Below are 18844 nucleotides of genomic sequence, written 5' to 3'. Positions count from 1 at the left end.
GAACAAAACATGATACCCTCTCTTTAAGTGTCTGTGCAATGCCTAATGATAGATCCCTGCAGACACTGAACAAGCAGGGAGTACTTGAAAGTCTATTAGTATATTGCACATAGTAACCCAGTGTATCAGAGCTGGGTATGGAGAGATATACAATGGGCAGCCATGACCGGACAGATGACATGGCTGCAGTGTGAGCTGTAATACATACTAGGGCAGTGTACAAAGCAGAGAGATAGGCTAAGACCAGGTGACGGGGAGGACACAATCTTTTTACTTTCTATATATTATAGATTTAAATTTCAGTGCATTGGGGAAAGAACTTGGGGATGTGGAGAAACCTCCTGACCCTGCATGTAGATGGTTTCTAACTACTGATGGGAGATCAATTGTAAACTGTTACAGCTCCCTCTGCAGGACGCTGGGAGCGTGTCCTATGCTCATCTTTCACTTTGTGACTTGTGTTTTCTGCCGATGCAGGTTCTCAGCTCCAAATTGATGCCAACTGCAGACGACGAGATGGCGAGAAACTGCGCCAAGTCATTCTGTGAAAACTTCCTGAAAGCCGGAGGCCTGAGGTCAGCCATTGCTGTGTACTTGTAGCGCTGAGCCAATCGGCGTCCATGGGTTATTAAAGGGATTTCTAATCTTATTTTAATTTTTGAATTTTTTTTTTTAATTCTCTCCCACTGTCGCAATTCCTTAGTCTGGTGGTAAACGTTATGCAAAGAGATTCGATCCCATCTGAGGTGGACTATGAGACGCGACAAGGGGTCTACTCCATCTGTCTGCAGCTCGCCAGGTCTGTGCATAACCTGCATTAAAGGGATGGTGTCATTAATGAGATTTATCCCCTATCCACAGCACAGGGGAGAAGTATCAGATTTCAGGGGTCTCGGCTATTGGACCCAAAGCAATTGGCAGAACGGGGGATTGCGCTGTTCCCTTTATCTGCTCCATACTGCTGCTATCTGCCGATCTGGAAGTCTCCTAGAAGTCAGCGGAGCTTCGTCCTATGCACCATTGACCTCTATCGGACGTCCATTCAGTTGACAGGATGGGCAAAACCTTGTAGTATGAATCAGATATGGGGAACATGTAATTCCGGCAGCCGAGACCCCCCGCGATCTGAAATGTTATCCCCCCCATATGCTGTGGTTAGGGGACAGATATCATTAATGACACAATCCCCTTAATTAAGTGTTAACCATTGTTGGTGAATCCTCTTATTGTGAAGGATTTCCCTCTCTCTCAGGTTTTTGCTGGTGGGACAGACTATGCCGGCCGCATTTGATGATGACGTGACAAAGGACGGAGTGGAGGGGTTGTCATCCAGACCTTTCCGCAATGCAGGACGTCAGTCTAGCCGGCAGATGTCCCTTTGTGGGACCCCAGAGAAGTCTTCACATCGCCAGCTGTCAGTCTCGGACCGGTCCTCTATCAGGGTGGAGGAGATTATTCCTGCTGCTAGAGTCGCTATTCAGGTGATTCCCGATTCTCGGAGCCATGTCGGGTATGTGGGGGATTGTATCATTCCTTACTGATGGCCTTTATACCTTCCAGACTATGGAGGTCGGTGACTTCACTCTCACTGTGGCCTGCTTCATGCGGCTATCCTGGGCCGCGGCCGCCGGGAGGTTGGATCTTGTGGGCAGCAACCAACCAATCAAAGAGAGTAACAATAGTCTGTTCCCCGCCGGACTCCGCGGCCGACTCAGCAGCTCAGGTAACGGGCAGTGGGAATGTCTCCTATAAGATGTATATCATATGAAATTGTATAGAAAATGTACATAAAAGACATGTATGATGTGAATAGCATGTATTACTACAGGGGTCTTCACTTCTTGTCCTTGCAGGAAGTAACTGCAGCTCCGGCAGTGAGGGAGAAGCCACATCACTACACGCCTGGATCTGCGTCCGGCAGCAGTCTGTGTCCACCAAAGATGCCATTATCGCTGGAGAGGCCTTATCACTTCTGGTCACGTGTCTGCAGCTCCGCAGCCAGCAGCTGGGTATGTACACCACCATAATATGTTCTTATGGGGGGCGTAGTCACAGAGCAAACAGATTGGCCATGCTGACCCCTGAGCACTGCTGGCTATGATAGAAAGGTGTCAGGACACACAGGACATGGCAGCTCGCTGTGTATGGGGGGTGTAGTCACAGAGGGGTCAGAGCGCCCATGCTCACCCCTGACCACTGCTGGCTATGATAGAAAGGTGTCAGGACACACAGGACATGGCAGCTCGCTGTGTATGGGGGGTGTAGTCACAGAGGGGTCAGAGCGTCCATGCTGACCCCTGACCACTGCTGGCTATGATAGAAAGGTGTCAGGACACACAGGACATGGCAGCTCGCTGTGTATGAGGGGTGTAGTCACAGAGGGGTCAGAGCGCCCATGCTGACCCCTGACCACTGCTGGCTATGATAGAAAGGTGTCAGGACACAGGGCATGGCAGCTCGCTGTGTATGGGGGTGTATTCACAGAGGGGTCAGAGCACCCATGCTGCCCCCTGACCACTGCTGGCTATGATAGAAAGGTGTCAGGACACACAGGACATGGCAGCTCGCTGTGTATGGGGGGTGTAGTCACAGAGGGGTCAGAGCACCCATGCTGACCCCTGACCACTGCTGGCTATGATAGAAAGGTGTCAGGACACACAGGACATGGCTGCTCGCTGTGTATAGGGGGTGTAGTCACAGAGGGGTCAGAGCACCCATGCTGATCCCTGACCACTGCTGGCTATGATAGAAAGGTGTCAGGACACAGGACATGGCAGCTCGCTGTGTATGGGGGGTGTAGTCACAGAGTGGTCAGAGCGCCCATGCTGACCCCTGACCACTGCTGGCTATGATAGAAAGGTGTCAGGACACACAGGACATGGCAGCTCGCTGTGTATGGGGGGTGTAGTCACAGAGGGATCAGAGCGCCCATGCTGACCCCTGACCACTGTTGGCTATGATAGAAAGGTGTCAGGACACACAGTCACTATAGACAATTTGGCTTCTCCTTGCAGATTGCTCGGCCCCGGTCGCTGCTTTTCTTATTCTTTTCTCTCTTGTTGCAGGATCTTTCTACAATCTGCCTTCAGTTACAGACTTCATTATCGATATTCTCCTGGGATCCCTCAGTTCGGAGGTAAGTGACACTGGTTATTGATGGTAAATATAATGGACTCCCACATGATGCACAAAGTATGTGTGACTGACTTTGGAGTTATTTTTTGGAAATTAAAACGTAGCTTTTATTTCACATAAATAAAAGAATTGAGGACAAAACTGTGATTATAGACATACAACATAAATGTGATTGCTTTGTTAGTTTTTCCTTAAGTAGGTGCATAGACTGTGCGTGCTAGTGTATCCTACTTTAATTGTTGCATCTCTTTTTGCAGCATTACTAACAGCAATTCTAAAAATGTTTTATACAGCACTGTGGTGATTTTGAATACAGTGTTATATCACCACTCAGTGTTTCTGGCAGAGTGACTAAAGCAGTACTAGATCTGAACTGCTGCTTCTTTACTGATATTCTTTTCGGAGTGACTAGATGGTATTGTTGTCTACCTTTGGCTTATTGCGACTGTACTTGAGCTACTGGTGAAGGTTGGCTTGAGCGATTTGTGCTACTTTTTTGTAGCCCTTCTACCATTGAGCTATATTAGTCTTGTCTGCTGCCTATCTGGTAGTACCATTCACACACATACTCCTAGCTGTTCAGCTAATTAATAGAAGCTACGATTTAGCCCTATCACTGCCATTCACACTGAATTGACCCTAGGACCCAACGCGTTTCGTTTTGCCAGAACTCATCAGGGGTCTTTAAGGAGAGGCACGAAAAACTAGGGTATAGATTATGCAGACGGATGTGCTGTGTGCACGCCCGGCATGTTGTTAGCCGCGGCGCGCGCCACATCTGTCCTCCTTTCAAATCAGATCCTGGGCTCGTCACCGCCGGCGAGCCTCCCTGAGTAGCCAATCAACTGGCAGCGCGTCATCCATGACGCAATGTTTGAGTCAGGCTGGCTTGACCAATCAGCGCCTAGTAGGCGGTATCTGTGTGGAAAAGGGGACCGCCCCCTGCCTATTCCGTACTGTACTGCCGGCAGAGGGTATGTATACAATATGCTGTTTTTGCGAACAGGATTAGGTAAGTATTTACAATCAATATTAGCAGTCCTCGTATGTTCAGATGCGACTGTGTGTGGAAACCTTAACCCGGCAGGTCTGCTGTTTTCCGCAGTGTTCGTGTTGTTTCTAGGGTCCACATATGTCACATCTGTCGGGCACTGTCTTTGATTGCAACGTGTACTGGGTTCTAATCCCTAAAGTATAGATCTCTCCTTTCCACATTCTACAGGATTGGGGGAGTAACTGGTCTGCCTCCAACCTATACCCTGTGTTTATGGCCAATATTCTAAAAAGTGTTTATGTGGATTGAGATTGGATATCTCTGTACGGACCTTCATCAGTGTGTACAAGGTGCTAGTCCTATACGGCTTATCCTAATTCAATTTGAAATGTGACATATGTGGACCCTAGAAACAACATGAACACTGCGGAAAACAGCAGACCTGCCGGGTTAAGGTTTCCACACACAGTCGCATCTGAACATACGAGGACTGCTAATATTGATTGTAAATACTTACCTAATCCTGTTCGCAAAAACAGCATATTGTATACATACCCTCTGCCGGCAGTACAGTACGGAATAGGCAGGGGGCGGTCCCCTTTTCCACACAGATACCGCCTACTAGGCGCTGATTGGTCAAGCCAGCCTGACTCAAACATTGCGTCATGGATGACGCGCTGCCAGTTGATTGGCTACTCAGGGAGGCTCGCCGGCGGTGACGAGCCCAGGATCTGATTTGAAAGGAGGACAGATGTGGCGCGCGCCGCGGCTAACAACATGCCGGGCGTGCACACAGCACATCCGTCTGCATAATCTATACCCTAGTTTTTCGTGCCTCTCCTTAAAGACCCCTGATGAGTTCTGGCAAAACGAAACGCGTTGGGTCCTAGGGTCAATTCAGTGTGAATGGCAGTGATAGGGCTAAATCGTAGCTTCTATTAATTAGCTGAACAGCTAGGAGTATGTGTGTGAATGGTACTACCAGATAGGCAGCAGACAAGACTAATATAGCTCAATGGTAGAAGGGCTACAAAAAAGTAGCACAAATCGCTCAAGCCAACCTTCACCAGTAGCTCAAGTACAGTCGCAATAAGCCAAAGGTAGACAACAATACCATCTAGTCACTCCGAAAAGAATATCAGTAAAGAAGCAGCAGTTCAGATCTAGTACTGCTTTAGTCACTCTGCCAGAAACACTGAGTGGTGATATAACACTGTATTCAAAATCACCACAGTGCTGTATAAAACATTTTTAGAATTGCTGTTAGTAATGCTGCAAAAAGAGATGCAACAATTAAAGTAGGATACACTAGCACGCACAGTCTATGCACCTACTTAAGGAAAAACTAACAAAGCAATCACATTTATGTTGTATGTCTATAATCACAGTTTTGTCCTCAATTCTTTTATTTATGTGAAATAAAAGCTACGTTTTAATTTCCAAAAAATAACTCCAAAGTCAGTGAATCTAGTTAAATTGAAGGAGCTATTGGTTAAATGAGACACCGCTAAACAATTTTTCAGTGAAAAAAGTATGTGTGACCATAATAATAATCTTCATATAGCGCCATCTTATTCCGTAGCTTTACAAATCATAGGGGACTTATGCAAATGTATCACATTACAAACAGTCATATGGAACCGTAGGAGTGAGGGCCCTGATCACAAGAGCTGACAATTTATGAGGATGAGGGGTGACACAAGAGCTTACAGTCTATGAGGATGAGGGGGTGACACAAGAGCTTACAGTCTATGAGGATGAGGGGGTGACACAAGAGCTTACAGTCTATGAGGATGAGGGGGTGACACAAGAGCTTACAGTCTATGAGGATGAGGGGGTGACACAAGAGCTTACAGTCTATGAGGATGAGGGGGTGACACAAGAGCTTACAGTCTATGAGGATGAGGGGGTGACACAAGAGCTTACAGTCTATGAGGATGAGGGGGTGACACAAGAGCTTACAGTCTGAGGATGAGTGGGGTGAGACAAGAGCTTACAGTCTATTAGGATGAGTGGGGTGACACAAGAGCTTACAGTCTGTGAGGATGAGGGGGTGACACAAGAGCTTACAGTCTATGAGGATGAGGGGGTGAGACAAGAGCTTACAGTCTATTAGGATGAGTGGGGTGACACAAGAGCTTACAGTCTGTGAGGATGAGGGGGTGACACAAGAGCTTACAGTCTATGAGGATGAGAGGGTGACACAAGAGCTTACAGTCTATGAGGATGAGGGGTGACACAAGAGCTTACAGTCTGTAAGGATGAGGGGTGACACAAGAGCTTACAGTCTATGAGGATAAGGGGGTGACACAGGAACTTACAGTCTATGAGGATGAGGAGGTGACACAAGAGCTTACAGTCTATGAGGATGAGGGGTGACACAAGAGCTTACAGTCTATGAGGATGAGGAGGTGACACAAGAGCTTACAGTCTGAGATGGTGTTATATCCACAGATCAGACGCGTGGCCTGTGACCAGCTGTACACCCTGAGTCAGACGGACACCTCCGCGTACCCTGAAGTCCAGAAGCCCAACCTCTTCCTGCTGAACGTCATCCTGTCGGCACAGCTCCCACTCTGGTCGCCCACCAGCATAATGAGAGGCATCAATCAGAGGTAAACACCCGAACACTACATCTCCCATAATGCACTATAATCTGATCTTCTGCCCTTTTGCTTTTGCTTCCTCTGTGACAGAGGTGATCCTCACCATTGTCCCTCTGTTCCAGGTTGTTGGCGCAGTGCACGGAGTATTTTGATCTACGATGTCAGCTCCTCGATGACCTAACAAGTAGGTCCTGCCCTCTTTGTTGTGTTAATACTTGTATGTAACCTGGAGTTAAGTTCACAGGGTTTCCCACCTCTGGGATATTGACATCACCAATCTGATGGGATTGGGTCTCCAACATCAGATCATTCCAGAATAACAGAACACCAAGCCGGAAGTCCAGCTCCATCCTCTGTGTATTGGCCTGAATCGGCTGTGGGGTCAGACCACCAAAGCCCCCTATAAACCCCTTTACATTTCTTTATTGGATTTGGATACATGTTCATAATATCTCCTTGATGCTTTCACATGGAAACCCTTAATATTGCATAAGCAGCGCTCCAATCACTTCTGAGGGGCTGCTAGGTCCCATGGATGTAGATGGGGTTTCCGGTCTATGGTCTTGACTTCTGGGGGGTCCCAGTGTTGAGACCTCCCAAAAAAACTTGTCCTACCACATCATGGATATGGGATAACACTTACGGATAAGCAGCCATTGCACTGTAACACCTCACATTGTGCAGACACAATCTCTTATGAGGGTTCCCTTCTCCTCAGCCTCTGAGATGGAGCAGCTGAGCATCAGCCCGGCCACCATGCTGGAGGATGAGATCATGTGGTTGGACAACTTTGAGCCAAACCGCACAGCAGAGTGTGAGACCAGCGAGGTGGACAACGTGTGGCTGGCCGGTCACCTCCGGCTCATCAAGACCCTCCTGTCCCTGTGCGGGGGAGAGAAGGAAATGCTGGGTGAGTGCAAAACTACAGGTACCAGCAGCCTAAGTACTGCTGATAGGTGCCCCCTCTATATCATCACCGTGTGGATGTCTTACAGGACCTTCCCTTATAAAACAGCTGCTGGATGATTTCCTCTTCCGTGCCTCAAGGATCATTTTGAACAGCAACTCCCCTGCTGGAAGTGGAGCTCTGAGCCAGCAGGACTTCCATCCCAAGTAAGATATACACTCTATTATTATTATATTACCGCCCCCTATGTGCAAGAATATAACTACTATAATACTACCCCCTAGGTACAAGAATATAACTGCTATAATACTGCCCCCTATGTACAAGAATATAACTACTATAATACTGCCCCCTATGTACAAGAATATAACTACTATAATACTGCCCCCTATGTACAAGAATATAACTACTATAATACTGCCCCCTATGTACAAGGATATAACTGCTATAATACTGCCCCCTATGTACAAGAATATAACTACTATAATACTGCTCCCTATGTACAAGAATATAACTACTATAATACTGCCCCTATGTACAGGAATATAACTACTATAATACTGCCCCCTATGTACAGGAATATAACTACTATAATACTGCCCCCTATGTACAAGAATATAACTTATATAATACTGCCTCCTATGTACAAGAATATAACTACTATAATACTACCCCCAATGTACAGGAGTATAACTACTATAATACTGCCCCCTATGCACAGGAATATAACTACTATAATACTGCCCCCTATGTACAAGAATATAACTACTATAATACTGCCCCCTATGTACAGGAGTATAACTACTATAATACTGCCCCCTATGCACAGGAATATAACTACTATAATACTGCCCCCTATGCACAGGAATATAACTACTATAATACTGCCCCCTATGTACAAGAATATAACTACTATAATACTGCCCCCTATGTACAAGAATATAACTACTATAATACTGCCCCCTATGTACAAGAATATAACTACTATAATACTGCCCCCTATGTACAAGAATATAACTACTATAATACTGCCCCCTATGTACAAGAATATAACTACTATAATACTGTCCCCTATGTACAAGAATATAACTACTATAACACTGTCCCCTATGTACAAGAATATAACTACTATAACACTGCCCCCCTATGTACAAGAATATAACTACTATAATACTGCCCCCTATGTACAGGAAAATAACTACTATAATACTGCCCTCTATGTACAAGAATATAACTACTGTAATACTGCCCCCTATGTACAGGAAAATAACTACTATAATACTGCCCTCTATGTACAAGAATATAACTACTATAATACTGCCCCCTATGTACAGGAAAATAACTGCTATAATACTGCCCCCTATGTACAGGAATATAACTACTATAATACTGCCCCTATGTACAAGAATATAACAACTATAATACTGCCCCCTATGTACAAGAATATAACAACTATAATACTGCCCCCTATGTACAAGAATATAACTACTATAATACTGCCCCTATGTACAAGAATATAACTACTATAATACTGCCCCCTATGCACAGGAATATAACTACTATAATACTGCCCCCTATGCACAGGAATATAACTACTATAATACTGCCCCCTATGCACAGGAATATAACTACTATAATACTGCCCCCTATGCACAGGAATATAACTACTATTATACTGCCCCCTATGTACAAGAATATAACTACTATAATACTGCCCCCTATGTACAGGAATATAACTACTATAATACTGCCCCCAATGTACAGGATATAACTACTATAATACTGCCCCCTATGTACAGGAATATAACTACTATAATACTGCCCCCTATGTACAAGAATATAACTACTATAATACTGCCCCCTAAGTACAAGAATATAACTACTATAATACTGCCCCCTATGTACAAGAATATAACTACTATAATACTGCCCCCTATGTACAAGAATATAACTACTATAATACTGCCTCCTATGTACAAGAATATAACTACTATAATACTGCCCCCTATGTACAAGAATATAACTACTATAATACTGCCCCCTATGTACAGGAATATAACTACTATAATACTGCCCCCTAAGTACAAGAATATAACTACTATAATACTGCCCCCTATGTACAAGAATATAACTACTATAATACTGCCCCCTATGTACAAGAATATAACTACTATAATACTGCCCCCTATGTACAAGAATATAACTACTATAATACTGCCTCCTATGTACAGGAATATAACTACTATAATACTGCCCCCTATGTACAAGAATATAACTACTATAATACTGCCCCCTATGTACAAGAATATAACTACTATAATACTGCCCCCTATGTACAAGAATATAACTACTATAATACTGCCCCCTATGTACAGGAATATAACTACTATAATACTGCCCCCTATGTACAGGAATATAACTACTATAATACTGCCCCCTATGTACAAGAATATAACTACTATAATACTGTCCCCTATGTACAGGAATATAACTACTATAATACTGCCCCCTATGTACAGGAATATAACTACTATAATACTGCCCCCTATGTACAAGAATATAACTACTATAATACTGCCCCCTATGTACAGGAATATAACTACTATAATACTGCCCCCTATGTACAAGAATATAACTACTATAATACTGCCCCCTGTGGCTCCAGGTGCAGCTCTGTGAATAGTCGGTTGGCGGCGTACGAGGTCCTGGTGATGCTCGCGGACAGTTCTGTCACTAATCTCCAGCTGATCACCAAGGAATTGCTCTCTATGCACCATCAGCCTGACCCGGCGCTCTCCAAGGAGTTTGATGTGAGTATGGAGGTGCAGCAGATCTGGCGGCTATCACCGTCACATGAGGATGTTAATGGATGGTCTATTAATGGATTATTATGCTACTATATTATTATAATCCTGGTGTTCCTTTTTTTCCTCTCCAGTTTCTGCCCCCTGTAGACAGCAGGTCCAACTCCGGTTTTGTCGGCCTCAAGAATGGAGGAGCCACCTGTTACATGAACGCCGTCTTTCAGCAGCTCTACATGCAGCCAGGTCTTCCCGAGGTCCGGTAATCGCTTATAATCTGTATTATAATCTCTTGTCCTGGTTCTGAGGCTCCCTCTAGTGGTGGCTGCAGGCAGCGTATAATTGTGCATCTATGCGTCAGAAAATCGCATAATTATTTAAAACAAATTGGCCTATGTCCCTCAGACGAGTGTTGGAGATGTGGACAAACAGAGGGAACTCTCTCCCATATTTTCTGGTTTTGCCCACGGATTAGGCCATTTTGGGAAAAGGTGGAGGAATACATCAATAAACTTATCCCAACGCATGTAACACTAACCCCAGAATCGGTACTCCTCTGGCTTCCTAATACCACATGGAATCCAAGGAAGTCACACCTAGCTACTATCATGGTACAGGTGGCTAAATTGCTGATCCCCCTGAATTGGCTTCAAAAAAGTGCTCCCACAAAAGATCAGTGGCTAGACAAAATTGACCAATTTTACACGTTAGAAGAATTGGCAAGCTGGGCAGAGAGGAGACATGATCGATTTAGGAAATCACATAATTAAGGCTGCATTCACACTAAAGTATGGGGGACGTATATACGGCTGATATACGTCCCCCATAGGCAGCAATGGGCGCACGGCACCCTACGGGAGCGGTACCGTTCCGTACCCGGGAAAAAGATAGGACCTGTCCTATCTTTTCCCGTAATACGGGGCCGTGCGCCATAGGTTCCTATGGAGAGGGGCGGGGGTTAGCTGAGCTCACCTCCTCCTCCTCTCCCCGTGCACTGCCGTTGCCCGCTACGGTATGGTACGGGCGGGCAACGGCAGTGTGAATATAGCCTAACTTGCATAGTTTGGTGCCACATACGTCCAGAGAGTTTATAAGTGAACGTGTAAGGTGAAGGGTAATGATCACAGGTAGTTACCCAAGCAAAATGCAATTCTCTTTACTGCCCCTGTCTCCAGGGCTCAGTGTTATTGATGTCTAAAACTGCCAGAGGGTGGAGGAGACCTGTTGCTGACAATATATCAGTCAGAGGGAGAAGGAGAGGGATAGGGAGTTACTGTTAACTATACAACTGCCATAGAGTAGAGAAGAAGGGAAGCAACTAATAAATAATACAAATAACAGAGGAAACTTGTTGTTCATGTAGTGGTCACAGTACAGCTTCCAGGAGGCACTAGAGTCTCACTGGTCACTTACTGGGGACGGTATAGAGGAGCCAAGAGCAGAAGGCGCACGACAAGACTGGATAATGGTTCCAAATAGGTTTTCCTTTTTATTGAATCGTCAAGGGTACACAGAGGATACACAACGCGTTTCGGGGAACTGTGGTCCCCTTTTTCAAGTGGATAAAAAAATCAGTCGCTGGAGAGATACATGGGCGCTCCAGTCCATGAAAAGGATTTTGTGAATTGTGAGCAGAATGCTACATATTTATTCTATATATAGTGCAGATCAGCAGTGGTTCTGAGGGGGGAGATTATTGTATACTAGTATAATCTGTACATGGTAGCGGGTCATAGCCTTGTAGACATTGTGCAGGGAGTTGATTTTGAGATGAGACACAGATGGTTAAGCTTCTTGCCCCCCCCCTGTCACCTGTGCTGCCCCTACATACATCATACCTACGTATATTAGTCACCTGTGCTGCCCCTACATACATCATACCTACGTATATTAGTCACCTGTGCTGCCCCTACATACATCATACCTACGTATATTAGTCACCTGTGCTGCCCCTACATACATCATACCTACGTATATTAGTCACCTGTGCTGCCCCTACATACATCATACCTACGTATATTAGTCACCTGTGCTGCCCCTACATACATCATACCTACGTATATTAGTCACCTGTGCTGCCCCTACATACATCATACCTACGTATATTAGTCACCTGTGCTGCCCCTACATACATCATACCTACGTATATTAGTCACCTGTGCTGCCCCTACATACATCATACCTACGTATATTAGTCACCTGTGCTGCCCCTACATACATCATACCTACGTATATTAGTCACCTGTGCTGCCCCTACATACATCATACCTACGTATATTAGTCACCTGTGCTGCCCCTACATACATCATACCTACGTATATTAGTCACCTGTGCTGCCCCTACATACATCATACCTACGTATATTAGTCACCTGTGCTGCCCCTACATACATCATACCTACGTATATTAGTCACCTGTGCTGCCCCTACATACATCATACCTACGTATATTAGTCACCTGTGCTGCCCCTACATACATCATACCTACGTATATTAGTCACCTGTGCTGCCCCTACATACATCATACCTACGTATATTAGTCACCTGTGCTGCCCCTACATACATCATACCTACGTATATTAGTCACCTGTGCTGCCCCTACATACATCATACCTACGTATATTAGTCACCTGTGCTGCCCCTACATACATCATACCTACGTATATTAGTCACCTGTGCTGCCCCTACATACATCATACCTACGTATATTAGTCACCTGTGCTGCCCCTACATACATCATACCTACGTATATTAGTCACCTGTGCTGCCCCTACATACATCATACCTACGTATATTAGTCACCTGTGCTGCCCCTACATACATCATACCTACGTATATTAGTCACCTGTGCTGCCCCTACATACATCATACCTACGTATATTAGTCACCTGTGCTGCCCCTACATACATCATACCTACGTATATTAGTCACCTGTGCTGCCCCTACATACATCATACCTACGTATATTAGTCACCTGTGCTGCCCCTACATACATCATACCTACGTATATTAGTCGCCTGTGCTGCCCCTACATACATCATACCTACGTATATTAGTCGCCTGTGCTGCCCCTACATACATCATACCTACGTATATTAGTCGCCTGTGCTGCCCCTACATACATCATACCTACGTATATTAGTCGCCTGTGCTGCCCCTACATACATCATACCTACGTATATTAGTCGCCTGTGCTGCCCCTACATACATCATACCTACGTATATTAGTCGCCTGTGCTGCCCCTACATACATCATACCTACGTATATTAGTCGCCTGTGCTGCCCCTACATACATCATACCTACGTATATTAGTCGCCTGTGCTGCCCCTACATACATCATACCTACGTATATTAGTCGCCTGTGCTGCCCCTACATACATCATACCTACGTATATTAGTCGCCTGTGCTGCCCCTACATACATCATACCTACGTATATTAGTCACCTGTGCTGCCCCTACATACATCATACCTACGTATATTAGTCACCTGTGCTGCCCCTACATACATCATACCTACGTATATTAGTCACCTGTGCTGCCCCTACATACATCATACCTACGTATATTAGTCACCTGCGCTGCCCCTACATACATCATACCTACGTATATTAGTCACCTGCGCTGCCCCTACATACATCATACCTACGTATATTAGTCACCTGCGCTGCCCCTACATACATCATACCTACGTATATTAGTCGCCTGCGCTGCCCCTACATACATCATACCTACGTATATTAGTCACCTGCGCTGCCCCTACATACATCATACCTACGTATATTAGTCACCTGTGCTGCCCCTACATACATCATACCTACGTATATTAGTCACCTGCGCTGCCCCTACATACATCATACCTACGTATATTAGTCACCTGCGCTGCCCCTACATACATCATACCTACGTATATTAGTCACCTGCGCTGCCCCTACATACATCATACCTACGTATATTAGTCACCTGTGCTGCCCCTACATACATCATACCTACGTATATTAGTCACCTGCGCTGCCCCTACATACATCATACCTACGTATATTAGTCACCTGCGCTGCCCCTACATACATCATACCTACGTATATTAGTCACCTGTGCTGCCCCTACATCAGTGATGGGCAACCTTTTGAACTTGGTGTGTCAAAATTCGCCAAAAAACCATCCATAACTCGGGTGGTGTGTCACCTTTAAAAAAAAAAAAAAACCTTATTTTGTGATATTTAGAGTTTAAATAACAAATACGTATAGTTATTTAACTTACCTGCTTAGTGACTTCTTTGTTAATTGGTCAGTTGGTTTCTTTTGTTGGTCTTGCTGTTATATAACTTGTGTGGGGTGCCATGAACTAAGATAAGTGAGAGGGAGGGGGAATTCTTCCAGTGATGGGGAGCCTGTGGCAGTCCAGCAACAGCTAGTTTTAAGGACATTTTTGTCCTGAGAAGTGCCCCCCAAAGCAGTGTACATCACAGCCCAGCCCGGCAGAGCTCAACTCAATAAATTAACTTACCTAACTGGCACAGGCTCCAATGACACCACGGACCTCCGTTACTCCTCTTCAGGCCGCTTCAGCTTCTGTGTAGATGTTCCCGCGCAGGCACAGCATAGGTTTCGTCTTTGCAAGCTGGGACTGCTCCACTCTGGAGTCATTGCGCGGCCTCCGCAGAGCAGGACTAGAGGACAGGAGCAGCAGCTACGATCTCTCTGACTGAGATGCAGCCGCTCACTGCAGACCACATCACCGACCGACGGCCTGACCGACCCCAGGAAACTGCACTACAGCAATTTTTCTCCAGCAGCCGTGTGTCACTGAAAATGGCTACGTGTGTCAGTGCTGACACGCGTGTCATAGGTTGGCCATCACTGCCCTACATACATCATACCTACGTATATTAGTCACCTGCGCGCCTATCAGCCTGACCTCTGCCTGTTCTCTCCTCCAGGCCCTGCTCTCCATGGAGGATGAGACTGATAATCCTGACGACAGCGTCTTCTACCAGGTCCAGTCCTTGTTCGGCCATTTAATGGAAAGCAAACTGCAGTACTACGTCCCGGAGAACTTCTGGAAGGTAAGTACAGACACATTGCCGGTGCTGGTGAGCAAGGGGGCGTCCGGGAGATTTAAAGGGAGTGTCTGGAGGTTGTCTGCACCACACCTGACCTTGGTTTGTGCCGGTATTACAACTCTGCTGCACCGGTCTCTACGCTGCTGAGCTGCACTGAGTTTTATTGGCGCGGTTTTTGGGAGAAGGCAGCCATGTTTTTAAACCTCTGGACAACCCCCTTCTCTGCGCCATTCACTGGTCTCATGTTTGTCTCGGATTATTGTGATTATTCTGATCATTGCTGCGCAATCCTAGATCTTCAAGATGTGGAACAAAGAGCTGTACGTGCGGGAGCAGCAGGACGCTTACGAGTTCTTCACCAGCCTCATAGACCAGATGGACGAATACCTAAAGGTACTGGACACGACCGCAGAACATCCGTCACTTGTGGAAACTTTCTGCTAATAATATTATGAATTAAATTATATTGTGTTAATCCTGATCTCCAGAAAATGGGACGAGATCAGCTCTTCAAGAACACCTTCCAAGGGATCTACTCCGACCAAAAGATCTGTAAGGATTGTCCCCACAGGTGAGGGCTGCTGTATTACACACGTGAACCCCCCGTAACCTGCTGTGTGATGCACATCAATGAGGCTTCTGCACCAGGACACTGGCATAGAAGCCCTGAAATAATCACAAATGCTAGCATGAGGGGGCGTGGCCGGCAGGGGAGGGGGCGTGGCCGGCAGGGGAGGGGGCGTGGCCGGTGGGATGGTGGGCCGGCGTGGTGTGTTCCTATCCCTGCACTGGCGCACAAGAAACTTTTCATATATGCGAAAAGTCACCGTCTACACTTATTTCTACGCCAGGTAGACTCACTTGATGTATCCGGCTGTGCCCGGAGGCTCGCAGGGCTCATACGCCATAAACGCTCATTTTTACATTGAACTCTGGAACCTCCTCATCCTTACTGTCTTATTCATATCTTTTTCAGGTACGAGCGGGAGGAAGCATTTATGGCTCTGAATTTAGGTGTCACCTCCTGCCAGAGTCTGGAAATTTCTCTTGATCAGTTTGTGAGGGGAGAAGTTCTGGAGGGGAGCAACGCGTATTACTGTGAGAAGTGTAAGGAGAAGGTGAGAGCTGATGTAATGCAGAAATCTACATGAGAGATCACACATTTATATTCATTTCTGAAATATGCAATGACTCCACGCTTCTTCCTTTTACTCCAGAGCTGCACTCACTATTCTGCTGCTGGTGCAGTCACTGTGTACATACATGACATTACTTATCCTGTACTGATCCTGAGTTACATCCTGTGTTATACCCCAGAGCTGCACTCACTATTCTGCTGCTGGTGCAGTCACTGTGTACATACATGACATTACTTATCCTGTACTGATCCTGAGTTACATCCTGTATTATACCCCAGAGCTGCACTCACTATTCTGCTGCTGGTGCAGTCACTGTGTACATACATGACATTACTTATCCTGTACTGATCCTGAGTTACATCCTGTATTATACTCCAGAGCTGCACTCACTATTCTGCTGCTGGTGCAGTCACTGTGTACATACATGACATTACTTATCCTGTACTGACCCTGAGTTACATCCTGTATTATACTCCAGAGCTGAACTCACTATTCTGCTTCTGGTGCAGTCACTGTGTACATACATGACATTACTTATCCTGTACTGATCCTGAGTTACATCCTGTATTATACCCCAGAGCTGCACTCACTATTCTGCTGCTGGTGCAGTCACTGTGTACATACATGACATTACTTATCCTGTACTGATCCTGAGTTACATCCTGTATTATACTCCAGAGCTGCACTCACTATTCTGCTGCTGGTGCAGTCACTGTGTACATACATGACATTACTTATCCTGTACTGACCCTGAGTTACATCCTGTATTATACTCCAGAGCTGAACTCACTATTCTGCTTCTGGTGCAGTCACTGTATACATACATGACATTACTTATCCTGTACTGATCCTGAGTTACATCCTGTATTATACCCCAGAGCTACACTCACTATTCTGCTGCTGGTGCAGTCACCGTGTACATACATGACATTACTTATCCTGTACTGACCCTGAGTTACATCCTGTATTATACACCAGAGCTGCACTCACTATTCTGCTGCTGGTGCAGTCACTGTGTACATACATGACATTACTTATCCTGTACTGATCCTGAGTTACATCCTGTATTATACCCCAGAGCTGCACTCACTATTCTTCTGCTGGTGCAGTCACTGTGCACATACATGACATTACTTATCCTGTACTGATCCTGAGTTACACCCTGTATTATACCCCAGAGCTGCACTCACTATTCTGCTGCTGGTGCAGTCACTGTGTACATACATGGCATTACTTATCCTGTACTGATCCTGAGTTACATCCTGTATTATACCCCAGAGCTGCACTCACTATTCTGCTGCTGGTGCAGTCACTATGTACATACATGACATTACTTATCCTGTACTGATCCTGAGTTACATCCTGTATTATACTCCAGAGCTACACTCACTATTCTGCTGCTGGTGCAGTCACTGTGTGCATACATGACATTACTTATCCTGTACTGATCCTGAGTTACATCCTGTATTATACCCCAGAGCTGCATTCACTATTCTACTTGTAGGTCGAATTTATTTTGCTTGACATTTCTTCCAGAGAACGACAGTGAAGAGGACGTGTATCAAGTCTCTGCCCAGTGTACTCGTCATACATCTCATGAGGTTTGGATTTGACTGGGAGAGCGGCCGCTCCATTAAGTACGATGAGCAGATCAAGGTAGGCGGCTATTAAGCTATTGCAGTGGGTTTAGTTAAAGTTGAGGGAGGGTGATGACCGGACCCTCTTCTTATGTTCTTTAGTTCCCCTGGATGCTGAACATGGAGCCGTATACAGTCTCCGGCATGGCCCGTCAGGACTCCTCCTCGGAGGTAGGAGACAACGGGAGACACACAGACCCAGGCGGAGGATCTCCCCGAAAGAAAGTGGCACCGACTGAGAACTACGAGCTGGTGGGTGTGATAGTGCACAGCGGTCAGGCTCATGCCGGTCACTACTACTCCTTCATCAAAGACCGCAGGTAACTCGGCACTAGAGCCATGAAGGACGCAGAACCTCCGGCCGCCTCGTTATTGTCTCATTATCGTCTCATTATCTTGTGTTCTGGTCCAGGAGCTGCGGTAAGAGCAAGTGGTACAAGTTCAACGACACGGTGGTGGAGGAGTTTGAGCTGAACGATGAGACCATTGAGTATGAATGCTTCGGCGGAGAGTACAGACCCAAAGTCTACGATCAGTGTGAGTCTACGGCCTCTGCACCAATT

General features: G+C 45.8%; 1 protein-coding gene across 3 annotated transcripts in view; it reads left to right on the top strand.

Annotated features, from left to right (window-relative positions):
* The window catches only part of USP24 (ubiquitin specific peptidase 24), a 65771-nt gene that overhangs the window by 32877 nt on the left and 14050 nt on the right, over nt 1-18844 (top strand). For all 3 annotated transcript variants that reach the window (XM_072128702.1, XM_072128703.1, XM_072128701.1), the window contains exons 31-49: nt 478-575; nt 704-799; nt 1253-1481; nt 1561-1723; nt 1854-2009; nt 3066-3136; nt 6584-6744; nt 6858-6919; nt 7454-7645; nt 7731-7848; nt 10308-10452; nt 10581-10700; nt 15383-15508; nt 15800-15898; nt 15994-16076; nt 16482-16623; nt 18181-18300; nt 18384-18601; nt 18694-18818. In XM_072128702.1, coding sequence (XP_071984803.1) covers nt 478-575; nt 704-799; nt 1253-1481; nt 1561-1723; nt 1854-2009; nt 3066-3136; nt 6584-6744; nt 6858-6919; nt 7454-7645; nt 7731-7848; nt 10308-10452; nt 10581-10700; nt 15383-15508; nt 15800-15898; nt 15994-16076; nt 16482-16623; nt 18181-18300; nt 18384-18601; nt 18694-18818 — 2524 coding nt within the window. The remainder of the gene's footprint in view (nt 1-477; nt 576-703; nt 800-1252; nt 1482-1560; nt 1724-1853; nt 2010-3065; nt 3137-6583; nt 6745-6857; nt 6920-7453; nt 7646-7730; nt 7849-10307; nt 10453-10580; nt 10701-15382; nt 15509-15799; nt 15899-15993; nt 16077-16481; nt 16624-18180; nt 18301-18383; nt 18602-18693; nt 18819-18844) is intronic.

Source organism: Engystomops pustulosus, chromosome 10 (assembly GCF_040894005.1).
Source record: "Engystomops pustulosus chromosome 10, aEngPut4.maternal, whole genome shotgun sequence".
Taxonomy (NCBI): domain Eukaryota; kingdom Metazoa; phylum Chordata; class Amphibia; order Anura; family Leptodactylidae; genus Engystomops; species Engystomops pustulosus.
This window is presented reverse-complemented; position numbering and strand designations above follow the sequence as displayed.